The sequence below is a fragment of the Acomys minous genome (assembly GCF_964271855.1).
Source record: "Acomys minous genome assembly, chromosome: 2".
NCBI classification, from domain to species: Eukaryota; Metazoa; Chordata; class Mammalia; order Rodentia; family Muridae; genus Acomys; species Acomys minous.
This window is the reverse complement of record NC_140484.1, coordinates 99,326,758-99,341,848: the sequence shown is the minus strand read 5'-3', so window position 1 is coordinate 99,341,848 and position 15,091 is coordinate 99,326,758. Positions and strand designations below refer to the sequence as shown.

Genomic DNA, 15,091 nt, shown 5'->3' with positions numbered 1-15,091 from the left:
GGTGATTGTGTGGCTCCCAGTGATGATGGATCACTTCACTGGTGCCTTGTGGCTCTGAATTATCCACTGAGGGACCTCAGGCACAGAACAGGCTGCCTGCGGTGATGTCCATGTGGGCAGCCACAGCCAGGGCCCTTGGTTGTCAAAGAGTTGGGGGGAGGTTCTTATTGTGAGTAGCCAGCACCCTGGATGTCTGGGTTTTCTATTTATTTATCTAGAGATGGTGTAGGTCAGATAGGACATCTAGTTCTTCCTCAATCACTATGCACCTTCTTGCCCCATGACAGTTCTCTCAGTGAGCTGGAAGATCACTGCTTTGCCTAGGCTGCCTTTGGGGATCCACCTGACTCTGCCCACCAATGCTTAGTCACCAGTGTGTAAAGCCATGCCTGACCTTTGTAAGGGTGCTAAGGTCTTCTTGACCCCAGTGAGCTAGTTCCCCCATTCCTGCTAGTGTTTCTTGAGGCAATTTATTTTTATTTACATAAAGGGTGGAATTTTTGTTTATTTGGTTGGTTGGTTGGTTGGTTGGTTTTGGTTTTCTGAGACAGGGTTTCTCTGTGGAGCCCTGGCTGTTCTGGACTCACTTTGTAAACCAGGCTGGCCTCGAACTAATGGTTATCTGCCTGCCTCTGCGTCCTGAGTACTGGGATTAAAGGTGGTGTACCACCACACCCCGGCTAATGGTGGAGTTTTAAGGATACTAGAATGGACTTTAATCTGGTATGGGAACTAGAAAATGACTGTCACCAAGCAAGATTTGTTTTGTTTTGCTCAAAAAGCTCCAAATGCTGCTGGGAGGGCCAAGGGCCAAGCTCTGGGTTGGATGTGAGGCAGAAGGCACGGAAGAGGGAGAAAGTTGGCAGTGGTCTTTCCCTTGATTTCCCATGGGTAGATCAGTCATAAAGGGTATTGACTATCATAAATAATGTAGGCGTGCCTGTAAGGCATTTTGTTAATTAGTGATTGATGGGGAGGGGAGCCAAACCTATTGGCTGGGGCACCCCTGGGCTGGTGAGCAAGCCTAAGCAGCACTCTTTCTCCAGCTCTGCATCAGCTCCGGACTCCAGGTTCCTGCCCTCACTGCTTTTGATGATGAGCTACTGTATGGAAATATTGGTGTAATCAACCTTTTTTTTCCCAAGTTGCTTTTGGTCATGGTGTTTCACCACAGCAACGGTAACCCTGACTAAGACACTGCTCTTGGGCAGGTGGTTGTATACGAAAACAAGCTGAGCTAGCCATGGGGAGTAAGCCAGTGTTGCTCTTTGGTCTCTGCTTTAATTTTGCCTCCAGATTCCTGCTATAAGTTCCAGCTTTGGATTCCGTTGATAGTAAACTGTGACCTACAAACCAAATAAACCTTTTCCTCTCTAAGTTGCTGTTGGTCGTGGTGTTTACCGTAGCAACAGTAAACAAACCAGGATGCTCTTGGTCACTTTCTCAAGGAGCTGCCTGATCAAAGACTCTGCATGGTCACTGAGGTCTCAGATCTCAAACGTCAGAGTATAGGAAACGTAAGAGATAATTAGCACAAACTGTTAGTTTTAGCAGTTGTTTTATCTTTCTGGTGTTCATGTGCTTCCTTTATTCCAATCATAACTCCTCTGTTAGGAAATTTAAACATAGGAGAGGAAGCTGGAGTGTGTTCATGTAAAACACTTAATTGGCCACCCACCCATCACTGTTGTCTTGAATCTCTGGGGCCAGGCTGGTACCCAGCTCCTGCACCTGTGATTTTAGTCATTCAAAAAGAAAACAAAACAAAAGCCGTCTGTTAACACCAGTCAAGTGTGAGCCCCATTCAGAAGATGGGAACTGGAGTTTTGGTCCTGTAAGTGTGACACACTTCTCATCTCTTGCATTTAGGTTTCGTGTTGGTTAGCAGCATTATATTGTATGCGTGATGGGAATTATCCATGCTGGTTAGTTGGCTGTCATCTTGGTACAACTTAGTCTCAACTGAGAAGCAAATCTTAATGAGGAATTGCGTGGAACACGTTGGCCTGTGGCCATTTTTGTGGGTGGGTGGGAGTGTCTTGATTGCTAATTTATTCATGAAGATCCACCCCATTGTGGGCAGGCAGCACATTGTATAGAACGGATGCTATCCCATAGGTAAGAATTATATAGCAATTTCATGTGAAATAAAACCTTTTGTCTTAAGAGGGACGCTCATTGAGACAAGATGTTCTGATCCACAACATTCCATCTTTCAGGAAAGGTGTTGAGCTCAGGACATAAGATTCAAAGGCAACAGCAAATCCTTAAAACTGACTAGATATACTAGTCCATTCCCCCATCAAGTACATATAAGCTATAAGGACTGCCAAGAGCCACTCTAAGACAAGCCAGGCTGCCCGGAAGAAGCTCAGACCAGCTGAAGTGCCTGGAAGAGTCAGGTATCAGCCAAGCTCCCTGGAAGAAGCAGAGACCAGCTGAGCTACCTGGAAGAGGTAAAGACCAGCCAGGAGCCTGGAACAGTCTGAGACCAAGTGAGCCAGCTGGAAAAGACACTCTCCAAACTATTCAGCTTCCTGCAGATTATGCAATGTGCCCCATGTTTCCAGGTTTTCTGAGCTGTCACTCATTCTGGGAGTAGACTTTAACAATACAAATATCTTGAGTCATTTCTGCTCTTCTAAGTAACCCCTCATCCATATTGCTGTAGATAACTCCCAATAAGACTTACTAATTAATCAAGTTGGATTTGGTGGTTTCCTTACTTTGGTCTGTCCTTGGTCCCTTATCTAAGATGAGCAGATATTTGTTCATGTCTCCTCAGGAATAGTATTATACAATGGCAGAGAGTCCTGAACTGACTAAGAGAGAAGAAAGCTAGCTGACACAGTGAATAGGGGTGTGTGTGTTCATCTGTTATTGACTGTGCATGTGATGCTTTGCGTTCTTGCCTGAACTTTCCTATAACCTAAGATTGTGATCCCGATACACCATTATTCTCCAAGTTGCTTCTCGTCAGGATATTTTAATCATAGCAGCAGAGAGGAAACTACGACGTCACTACTCATATGAAATGGGAGAGGACATTGGCTTCTCCCTGGGAAGACCTTCCAGGTGGGCCGCATTGGCTCTCCCAGGCAGGTATGAGGTTGTCCAGCTACAAGAAGGGACCCTTCAAGATGTTGCTACTCTCCTGACCCTTAGCACAACAACTCCAAGGACACTGAGAAACCCACTGCCTGGAGGTGCTGGCTCACGAATGCTTTTCCTATTTCTAGTGCCGACGAACGGTTTGATGCCACGTTCCACACCAACGTCTTGGTGAATGCATCTGGCCATTGCCAGTATCTTCCTCCAGGTAAGGTCTACTCCCTTGGCCTCCTTCCAGTGAGAAGATTTATGCAAGTTCATGTGTCAGTCCCAAGGACTGTCCACCTGAGGGGAGCACTGGTTCCATGTTGTCTTCCCGCCCTCCCCATCAGAACTTTCGCAAGTCTCTTCAGCTCACTCTGCGTGCCATCTCTGTTTGATATTGAAGTTGTATTTCACAGGGTCTTTGCCATATGTTTTATTAGTGTTAACCCACAGTCTAGGCTTTTTTTGTTGTTGTTGTTGCTAACTTCTAACTCTCCCTTCTGCCCAGAAACATGAGGGGGCACACCCTTTCTCCTTCATCTCTCCCCAGTTGGCACAGTAACTTGACAGGTACCCGAGTCCTGGGAAGACGGTGGACAATTTGGGTTCACATCTTGGGTTCACGCACTCAAGATTTCTCACAAGTTAGATGCAAGACCTGGTGCTCTCAAGGGAGCATTCGCTGGTGACTTGTTTGTCACCTGGTTCTTTCCTTCTCCTTAACCTGCTGCTGGTTGAATTGTCTCCCAGCCTGTCATTACTGTGGGACTCACAGGACGCCAGGCTGCACAGGGAATGGTCCACAGCCTGGGAAGTTGCTTCTTCAAGCCCCTTCAGACACATTCAAGGTGTTGTTTGGCACATGGGTATTAATTTTTTTCATTTTGTCATTTAGGTGTGCTACCATATTTTCAAGAATTGTCTCCTTGTTGTAAGTGCTAATAAAAAAAATCTGTAACCCACTGCCCCACTGTTGTCACTACACTCATAACACACTAACACACTCCCAACACATGCAATCCTTGAGTATACAACTTCTCATAGTTACACAGTATGCCTACCACACCCTTTTCTAGCACTCAGCTCCTCCTCTATCGCAAAGCACACAGAAATGCCTCTTATTTACAATGCTCTCCCTGTTAGCAGATGACAAGAATTCTATAGACAGAATCTGTGTTTGCTCACCTTACAATCCATCACTCCTTGACTGCAGGTGGCTGTGTGTCAATAAATGAATGACTATGTGATTGAATCTAGCAGCAGAAGATCCCTCTCACTGATGTTTATATTGATTAAAGAAGCGGTGCTTCTCAGGCTTTCTGTCTTAAATCATCTGCTTACCTACTCCAGCCCTTCCTCTGCACTGCAAGCACCTTGAAGACTGGGCTGTGTGATGCCTTCCCGCACACTCTACATGGAGTAACTGGTGGTTGAGAGCCACCATGTGAGTGCTGGGAATTGAACCTGGGTCCTCTAGAAAAGCAGCCTATGTTCTTAACCACTGACCCGTCTCTTAAGCCCCCTTCATGTGTTTATTTTTAACAGGTAGATGGGGGTTAAATTTATATATTATTCATTTGAGGTGAGAGGGATCACTATGATCCAGTTTTGGAATGCGCCATCATCCCTTACCTGCTCACAGTTAATTGATCTTGCTGCAAGCCTCAGACAACCACCTTTGAATCCTTTCCGTACCCTTCTTGGGTCTTTTCATAAAAATGGAATCGAATACAGTTTTCTAACTATTATTTAGATTAGGGGAAATTCAGCAGCCCACTAATGGTAAGGAAATGCCAGTGGTGACTTTCAGGCTCCTGTGAGCATCTGAAGTAATTCTGCAAGTCATATGTATGTGATACATATATCAGATTGAATTTTGAGCTTCCTACATACTAAGTAGGCAGGCTGGTGCTGAGCTATATCCCTAACCTTTGTACCTTTTATTTTGCGATAGGGCATCACTGAGTTGCCTGGGATGGTTTTGAACTTGTCATCCTCCTGTCTCATCTCCCCCAGGTGTCTGGGATTCTAAATCATATTTAAAGTACCTCCGAGGGTCAGTTTACTATGTTTTCTCAGCATGAGTGTGTAGTGGAGTTTATATGTGTAAAGCCTTTTAGTTCCTTTCTTCATTTGGTCTCTTAATTCAGTGGAAGAAATGTGAAATGTGTTGTCCTTACCCCACTAGAAATGGGATACTTCAGGCATTTGTGACTTCTAGGACAATCCAGTCAACTGTGGGCAGACAAGAGCACATGCCACAGAGATCTGGACTGTCTTTGTTATGTCTCCTCATTATGACTTTCTGGGAAACCTACTCCTCAGAATTCTGGCTTCTTTTAGTGGAAATTTCCTTACTATCTCCTCTCTCTCTCTCTCTCTCTCTCTCTCTCTCTCTCTCTCTCTCTCATTTCACACCTCTGCCATCTCTATTGTGGAAACCAAACAGGTTAGAATTTTACTGTATGTATGTGTTCAGATAACCAAATGTTTCTCAATTTGCTACTTAAAAGCAACAGCCACTTCCCCCACCTCTTTCCAATCCTCTTTCCAAGTTCTTCATCATGTATGTCAACTTCTCTGAGATTTATTACGTCGTTTCTCCTTCACATATTGCTTAGAGTCTGAATGTGCCCATTGCAAATAAAGTTTATAATTAATTATTTGCACAACTTCATGAAAAAAAAAAGCCTCCTCTAACAGAGGCTATCACTGTGCTTTAATTTGAAAAGGCAATAAAGCTTTGGCTGAGCTACTCTAGAGGTTTTTGCAAAAGAAAAAATGGGGTAGTGGGGGGGGGGAAGCACCTCGGTTTGTTCTAAATAGGTCTAGCAAGAGTTCGGGTGAGGGCACAGACTGTAGGAACTGCTACGTATTTCGAGCCTGTTACAGTTGGCTCCCTTTCAATCTTCTGACCATTTCCCAACCTTACACAGGCATATTCAAGAGCTCCTGCTACATTGATGTGCGCTGGTTCCCTTTCGATGTGCAGCAGTGCAAACTGAAGTTTGGGTCCTGGTCCTATGGAGGGTGGTCCTTGGACCTGCAGATGCAGGAGGCAGATATCAGCAGCTATATCCCCAATGGAGAATGGGATCTCATGGGTAAGGCTAGCAGACCCAAAAACCTTGTATCCCAAAAGAAAGGTGTCCCCTGTCCTGTCCGTGGGGGCTGGAAAACTTGGGGATTTTTTCACCGTTCTTTTCATGTCCCGAGAGCCCCAGAATGAGAAGCAAGAAACAGGTAGCAAGTTCAGCAAACAGTCATGGCGGGTCTGTTAAGCCAGTGGTGCTAGTGCAGACTTTGTGTGCTCGTGGGCTCCATGCTCGTCCTGTAGTGTGGTTGGACTGCACATTGTTGTTGATGTTGATGATGATGTAAATGAGGAAAATCACAAGTGGGGGAAAAATCACAACCAGAAGTACACACAGCAATTTTCCGGACACAGACTAAAAGTCACGTTGAGAAAAACAAGTTCAGCTAGACATCAAACTAGTACTCTGCTGGGAGGGGATGGGCTCTGGATTTTAAAGTAAAAGGTGCATGTGGCTTAAAGTAACAGCTTAGCATGGGGTGTGAGGATACACGGAGTTAAGTAGTTTGAAAATGGAGTAGATCGGGGTAGTTGTAAATTTCCTGAGTCCACTGGCTTGTCTAGGAGGCAAACTGATCACTCTAGCATTCTCAGTCTGATTCTGAGAAATTGTTTCTTCTAGCAGATACACTTCCTGACATGATGCCTGCATGACAATTTACCACCTGTTGGCAAATCTCTAAGTCTTAGAAAAATAGTGGATTTAAAAAAATTTTTTTTATCAGTAGGAACCTATATTGCGTTACTTTACACTCAAACCAATATTATTAATGAGTCACTTACCATCAGGTATACACTCTGAAAAGTGTCATTATGCAGCTTTATTGTGTGAGCATCACAGAATGTACTTACGCTACCCAAAATAAGTGCTGCAGAATCAATAAGTGATACCATGTTATCTGCTCGCCCTTGTAAATTTCTTCCATCTTTGACAGAAACACCATTATGTGGCACCTGCTTGTAATTGCATTTGTAATGCTGTAAACTTGACATTGTGTAAATGCTTCTAATGCATCAAAGGACTATCTACCAGTCTGCTGGTATCACTGAGATACATTTAAACATCTGTAGCATCCCAGTAAGGGTTGTTCTGACACCCAACCTCCATGTTTTTAGGGCTGTGATCCTGTGTAGCACCCACTGGGCAAGAAAAGGGCAATTGTGTCTTCTGATGACCATGACCTGCTTCCTTTCTCTGTCACCCCACGCAGGAGTCCCTGGCAAGAGAAATGAGAAGTTCTATGAATGCTGCAAAGAGCCGTACCCAGATGTCACCTATACAGTAACCATGCGCCGCAGGACGCTCTATTATGGCCTCAACCTGCTCATCCCCTGCGTGCTCATCTCGGCCCTGGCTCTGCTGGTATTCTTGCTCCCTGCAGACTCTGGGGAGAAAATATCCCTTGGTAAGTGTCCAGGTTCTTCTCTGAGGCTGGATTTGCAGGACACTGTAGACCACCCAGGAGTTCCTTGTGACCTACCATACATGGACCTCTGCGCGAGGACCAGCCTTAGAACATCAGAAACTCCTAGTTCTGGCTCTCTGGGAGATAGATGGATTCTTGAGAATTGGTAAGGTCCAGAGATTCCATGATCTTGTGAAGAAGACAGGATACAGTGAGGGACCAGATCAGTTCTACCCTGATGTTTCTCCCTCACTGCCACCAATTTTGCTCTCAGTGGCAACTGACCAGCCTCCCCCATCATGGATGGGAGACACATTAACTTAATACATCAGGTTGCATTTGGTGTACACCTTACAACAGGAATGCAATTCCTTGTAATTATTTCCCTGTGAAGATATGAAAAGTGGGGTTTTGAATGGTAAAATGAGCTGCTTATATGAAAACATTACTAAAGAAATACATATTTAGTGTAATGAGGAAAGCTTTCACAAGCCCTGTATCTTCTTAGCGTGAGGCTTAGAATGTTAAATATCTTACCCAAGGTCAAACAGCTAATTAAGCTGCAGAGTCAAGACCTGAATGAAACTGAGTCATTTGGCCACATGGCTTCCTGATCCTGCTGTGTAAAACTGCTTCTTAGTGTTAATGCGGTAAAGTCCTTAAGAAGTAATTACACCGGTTGATTCTCTCGATGTTGTGGTTTCTAAAATTGTCTCCGTTAGAGAATCCTTTGGGCTCTGGGAGATGACAGGAACCATACCCAGAAAAATGCATATGCCCATTTGTACTGAAACCAGTAGACCTATGGTGTTACGCCGGCAACCCACCTAGGAGATGGAATGTTGACGTTGCCTTCTTTTCTGCCTAAGGAACTCCTCACATTTTTGTTTCAGGAATAACTGTCTTGCTTTCTTTGACTGTCTTCATGCTTCTTGTGGCTGAGATCATGCCTGCAACATCTGATTCCGTGCCCTTGATAGGTAAGGCTCAAGTGTGCCGAGGATTTCCCAGCAGGTGCATGGAGGAGGAACATGTCCTTGAAGGCCCTGCAGGGTTATTCTGCCCGTCTGTCCTCTGCTGTGGTGATAAGACTTGCTATTGCAACTATTGCAAAACACCATTGCTCATCCCTAGGCCTATGCAGGAAGGAAAGGAAAGAGGTCCAAATCTGCAGCTTGCCTTTAGACTGAAGAAATGGCCATGAGTGGTGGTGTGTGCCTGTAGTCTCAGCATTTGCGATGCTGAGGCAGCAGAGTTTTAGGACTCAGGGGTTGAAGATGAGCCAGAGAAACATAGCATGAGCCATCTCAAAAAATAAGAGAGGGCTGTGTGTGTGTGTGTGTGTGTGTGTGTGTGTGTGTGTGTGTGTGTGTGTATGTGTGTATGTGTGTGTGTATGTGTGTGTGTATGTGTGTGTGTATGTGTGTGTGTATGTGTGTGTGTGTTGGATGCTCCTTCCTACTGTATTTATTCCACTCATACTTTCCTCTCTAGAGGAAATTAGAGATTCATTATTTTACCTAGATATTGTTTACTAATCTTTTATTAAAATTGCAACAGAGCACATATTTTAATTCTCAGCTGCTGTCTCCCGAGTTCACTCAGTAGCTACTTCTTAAATAAGTGTTTAGAGAAATGGGAGTAGAACAAATACGTTTTACCTAGGATAGGCCATGGAAGAGGAACAGAAACAGGAAGACTTCATATCTGTACAGTTTTCTAGATGGACACAAGGGTGATTGTGTAAAGGATGCTGTCTCCAGGTTAGTTTTCAGTTCTCAGTGCTGCAGCCAGGGTGTAGTTCCTAGTCCAGGGGATCATAGGAATGGGAACTGTATGCTGTCAGGGACTTTTAAGCTTCAATGGGAGAGTTGTCACTTCTCTTTTGTGCTGGAGAGCCGAGTCTTTGAGGTCCAGGCTGTTCCTTTCCCACCAGAAGTGTGGGCATTATGCTACCACCTATTTTTTGGGGTGTAGCCACACAGGAAGCCCTAAGAGGAGAGCATCATCCCAGCAGGTACTTCCGGGGCCCCAGGGTTCACACTGCCTCTGTTCTCTCTACAGCTCAGTACTTCGCCAGCACCATGATCATCGTGGGCCTTTCTGTGGTGGTGACAGTGATTGTGCTGCGATATCATCACCATGACCCTGACGGTGGCAAGATGCCCAAGTGGGTATGTCCTGTGCCCCGGTAGAGTTACCGCTCTCCCATAAAGAGAAACTTCTTGCCGGTTTCCATTGTCTAGTGTCCCTCAACAGACTGCACCCCTCTTTATATCTTTGAGGATGGTGCAGTGGAGTTGGCCGCGTTTCACCCACTGTCATTCCAGATCCGGAGTCCACGCTGGCTGCTTATGTATCCTGCTGGTGTTGCACTTTAAATGCTCCCTCTCCACACGCCCATTGAGGAGAACTGGGTAGCAGTTGGAAGATCTAGGAAGAGTGGCCATGAAGCAGCATCAGACTGAGGAGTGAAAGAATAAGGACCAGAATGAGTGTTTCTCAGTATCTACAGGGCACTGGTTTCAGAACTCTTGGCAATAGAGAAGTCTGAAAGTGCGCATGCTCCTTGTAGAAATGACGCATCACTTGCACCGAACCTGTCCACATCCTCTAGTGTACTGCAGAGCATCTCCAGATGACTTATAGTGTACTGACGTGTAAATGCCCTGCCAGGAGTTCTTGTGCTATATTGTTTAGGGAATGATAGAAGAAAAATATCTGTACATGTTCAGTACACATTAAGGTTTTGGTTTTTCCTGAAGTTTTTTTCAGTGTTTGTTTCCTAGAATTAATTAGGGCAGAAACCCGTGCTGCAGAGGGTCAAGTTTCTATGCAAACCCATGACATAAGATGAATAGTTCCCAGTGGGTAGCGGACAGAGAAGAAGAGGAAATCGATGAGATCCCAGCCCAGGGAACTTCCCTGTGCTTGCAAGCATCACTATTCGCTGCTGATGTTTATTCACCAAGGCATTTCAGCACTTGTGTCTGAAGATCAGCACTTGGCTGATGCACAGAGACCTGCACCAGAGCGTAGTCTGAGCCCAGACATTCCCCTTGCCAGAATGAAACCCAAAGTTGAAGAGGACTACCTAACCCTCCCACCATTGGTGAGCCCTGCAGGTATCCATTGACTTCCTGTCTAAGAAGAGCAGCCAGCCCTCTCCATCCCAGAAGGGGCCTGTCTGAAGACCCATTCAATACCGCTCAAGCCCAGAAAGAAGTCTAGGAGTCACCTGCGTGCTAAACATAGCACATGGCAAAAGATGCATTTGGATCCCCAGGAGAAAAAAAGGGGCATGCAACTTTCTGAATACAGCTATTGTGTGTGCCTTGAATACCTTACATGGCCTAATCATGAATGCCTTGCAGTGCCCTACTTTAGGAAAGGGCCCTTTTTATTTTCCAGTGGCCTTGTGAAAGCACTAGTTCTTCTCAGATTCTACTTGCCTTATATGCATAATAAAATCCCACAGAGAGTTCACAGTACCAGCTGGAGCGTGTGCTCAGCTTCAGTGGCTATTTGTCAGGTGTCATTGCTGCAGTCCATGAAGCTTGTTTTAGAGGTCACCAGTCCAGTTACAAAGCTGACATACACTTACCCCTATTTTCCCCTTTCTTAGCATCGTGACACACTAGGGAAAACTAAGCTAGGTGTGACTTATGTGTCTTCCTGTCTGTCCATCCAACTGCAGCAGATTACACACTACCTGTTTCAAAAGCAAGAGTAAAATCAACAGAGTACGTGAAGGTGCTTGCCTCCCATTTTACTCCCACCTTGTGTAACCACCAGTATTGATAACCATTTTAATCAGTTCCTTATTTTTTCCTCTGGTGATTATGCTAACACAAAAAAATATACTCACACTTATTTCCTTAATATCTTGGCTGGTGTAAAGATAAAACAACTGACACACAGAGGCACAAAACCATTGTTAAATGAACTGTTACCACTTTATTCTCCCAGAATCTTAATTAAGAGCATTTGTCTATCACAAGCCTCCCAGAATAAAAGCTTGTTAAAACCAATTGGCTGCAAGTAAAATATAAGTATATAGTTCTCATTTTATAAAGCATGCAACATTTTTCATTCACTCCATGTGTCTTTGAAACATAAACAGTCTCCAAGGGACTCTTATTGTGATCTGTTGCTATTAAGCAGAAGATGCTGCTGGGTGCAGTGGCATTATGTGACATTTGCACAAGTAACAACAAAACCGTAGGCTAACAGAAGAGGTCATGGGCACGGTTTCATAAGTACCGAGTGGATAATTCCATCTTTGATGATGTGCTGTCCTTGAAAGCTAATAATTCAGGCCGTGGAATTCAAAACAGACTTGGTAACATAGGCCAGACTTTTTGCAGATGCGTCCAAGATAGCACACAGACCCCCCACTGTGGCACGGGGGGGGGGGTGGTGCCCAACCCTACTCAGCTCTTGTGGTCAGTCATAGGAGTTCTGAAGAGAACCCTGGCGTGCCTTTGGTAGATGACGTTTGTAGCACTCTAGATGCAGTAAGGGGCTGGCCTTGAGCCAATTCAGTATCTTCTTTGAGCCTCGGTTATCTGTAAAATGGGGGACTTATTCTCATTTCATGTCTCCTAAAGGACCGGGCTGGATGTCCAGCCTCATGAGAAGGTAGCTGTATGCCTCTCCTGTGCAGGCTTCCCAGCTGCAGGGAACTGAAGCTGCACCTTCCCTGTGCTGCTCACTCCCAACCTTCAGACCTGATCCCTGCCGTTTTTTGATAAGATGCCATAAAAATGGCTGCCAAGAAAGCAAAGCCCGCAGATGAGAACTTCACAACTTGCATCTTCCCCTATAGGTGGGAGGCTCAGGAAATTTTCCTGTGATCATAAGTCAAGGTGAACATGAAGTGTGTATCTAGGTGTGTATTAGGAAAAGGCCCGCCGTTTATGCACTGGGACTGTCTTCAAGAATCTCCTTTGTCCAGGCTGAGGTTTCAGATGCCTCAAAACAAAAAAAATCTATAAACTCTCAGGGTAACTTCGCACTGCTTTCTGTATGCATCAGACATGGCACACCTGTAAGACAATAAGGGTCAGGTTGATAAACTATGATTCCAATAACTAACTACATCCTTCAGCTTAAAAAAAAAAATAATTTATATAAGCTTTATTTGTAGGCAGCCCTCATACCCATACAGTCATGGGCTCAGTATGTGTTCACCAGCAGGGGGCAGTGTTGTCAGGGGCATTCATGGAAGCGTGCTAACACCTGCTTTTTGGTGTTAGCCTTTTGGGCTACTGTTCCAAACTTGCTCATCATCATAGCCTGATAAGTTGGCTTAGAAGCACCTAAACTTGCTTCCATATTGATGTCTCCTTTGTTTTTTCCTTAGGGCTCTGTGGCTCACCAGCCTATTTACATAGGTTAAAAAAGATTATTTCATGCCTTTGCCTTAACAGCCTGGCGTCCGGGGAGCACACACAGCATGTCCTCTCAACTCCTGGGAAGAGATTAGAGACAATCGCCCTCATTTTCTCTTTCTCATTGGTTCCTCTGGTAATTCTGGCACAACTTTTAAAACCAACTTTGCAATGAGTGAGAGTTACTCACAAGAGGTGCGGTTATCCGAAGGTTGCCTGAAGTTGCTCCAAGCCGGGAGTCTACTTTGTGTCTGACATATTGCAGAGCCTCTCTTGACTTCTAGTGAGTGACCTTCAAGGGCACCTTGCAGTCTTCATGGGAGCCAGGGGATTAGATCCACAGGTCCCTAGAAGTAAAACAGGAAGAAGGTTCAGGAAAGAAAATGACTTCCTGCATGCACTCCTCAGGCGTTCTTACCAAGCTAGCTTCCTCCTTCTCTCATAGAGGATGCAGTGTATCTACCCTCAGGGAACTTCAGTCTGTCCCACAGTGATAAGCCTACATAGGTGATACTCTCAGCTCACGTTTCGCTCCGTTCTTGGAAGGTTTCCTGTTTGCTGTGTAAAATCACTGAGAAGATGGGGGAAGTCTGTAAAGCAGGACTTCCGCTGTGGGGTCACATTGCTGTGGGGGCTCCGCTTAAATTCAACCCTGAGCTGCTCTTGACCCTCCTCTTTGTCTTTGCAGACCAGGATCATTCTCCTGAACTGGTGTGCGTGGTTCCTGCGCATGAAGAGGCCCGGAGAGGACAAGGTGCGGCCAGCTTGTCAGCACAAGCCTCGCCGCTGCAGCCTGGCCAGTGTGGAGCTGAGCGCAGGCGCTGGGCCACCCACCAGCAATGGCAACCTGCTCTACATTGGCTTCCGAGGCCTGGAGGGCATGCACTGTGCCCCAACTCCAGACTCTGGGGTTGTGTGTGGCCGTTTGGCCTGCTCCCCAACACACGATGAGCACCTCATGCATGGTTCGCACCCCTCTGACGGGGACTCCGACCTGGCCAAGATCCTGGAGGAGGTCCGCTACATCGCCAACCGCTTCCGCTGCCAGGATGAGAGTGAAGTGGTCTGCAGCGAGTGGAAGTTTGCGGCCTGCGTGGTGGACCGCTTGTGCCTCATGGCCTTTTCGGTCTTTACCATCATCTGCACCATCGGCATCCTCATGTCAGCCCCAAACTTCGTGGAAGCTGTGTCCAAAGACTTCGCTTAATACGATCATGTAGAAAGTGCACAGAGGAGGAGAGTATATGGGGGATGAGAATCGGGGTCCTGGCCCCAAATTGCGTTAAATGGAACGGCTCTGAAGTATCCCTGTAGCTGCCAGGCTTGAGACTTAGTTTCCTGGTTACTTTAACAAAAAAGATCCCAGCACCCTTGTGTTTACTCTTCTTGCGCTTACCATCGGCATATCTTGTCCTCAGCAGGGGCACTGTCCAGTTGGTGTGGCATACTTGCGTGCCCTTGTAATCGGCTCATACGAGAATTTACTGTCTGCCGGTGCCGTGCACAGACCCAGGCTGAAACCAATGCTGAGCGGTCCTCACTGGGTCCATTTCAACAACTGCCTTGCAAAAGAAAGGCAGACACTAATTCAAACTACACATTTCTCTGCTTGTTTTTCTGTGTTTGGAATTATTATTATTATTATTATATTATTATTATTATTATTATTATTATTATTATTATTATTATTATTATTATTATTATTATTATTATTATTATTATTTTGTCTTTACTAAAGACAGCTTTATACCAGGGAGAAAAATGGGCCTTCCAAATGATGTTTTAAGCAAGCTAATTTCTGTAGATCTGAACTGTCAATGAAATCAGCACATAGGTTGTGTGGTTCTAAACTAGGTCTTGCCCGGGCATTTGGAAGCTGTCGCCCTGGTACATCCTAAGTGACTTTCTGGCTTCATGCTACCCCCGTATCCTGAAGCATTAGGGGAGTTTGTTTGATTGTGCAAAACCTGAAAGGCAAATCGAGTTCTGAGTGTTAACCAAGGAGTAGCTGATGCTTACCTAAACTGTTTGTGTGTGTGTGTGTGTGTGTGTGTGTGTGTGTGTATGTGTGTGTTTTGAAAATAAAAGCATGTTAGTGGCTG

At 45.4% G+C, this 15,091-nt stretch overlaps 1 protein-coding gene across 4 annotated transcripts in view; it reads left to right on the top strand.

Annotated features, from left to right (window-relative positions):
* LOC311588048 (neuronal acetylcholine receptor subunit alpha-7) overlaps window positions 1-14,612 on the top strand; it is a 116,992-nt gene extending 102,380 nt beyond the window's left edge. For 2 of the 4 annotated variants that reach the window (XM_084765486.1, XM_084765487.1), the window contains 6 exons: window positions 3,240-3,319; window positions 6,033-6,200; window positions 7,402-7,596; window positions 8,490-8,576; window positions 9,661-9,770; window positions 13,678-14,612. In XM_084765486.1, the coding sequence (XP_084621612.1) occupies window positions 3,240-3,319; window positions 6,033-6,200; window positions 7,402-7,596; window positions 8,490-8,576; window positions 9,661-9,770; window positions 13,678-14,196 (1,159 nt within the window). In that variant the 3' untranslated portion in view covers window positions 14,197-14,612. Of the gene's footprint in view, window positions 1-2,012; window positions 2,119-2,219; window positions 2,457-3,239; window positions 3,320-6,032; window positions 6,201-7,401; window positions 7,597-8,489; window positions 8,577-9,660; window positions 9,771-13,677 lie in introns of those variants that run through there. The other 2 variants (XM_084765489.1, XM_084765488.1) reach the window with 2 other exon arrangements.
* Window positions 14,613-15,091: the final 479 nt, after the last annotated feature.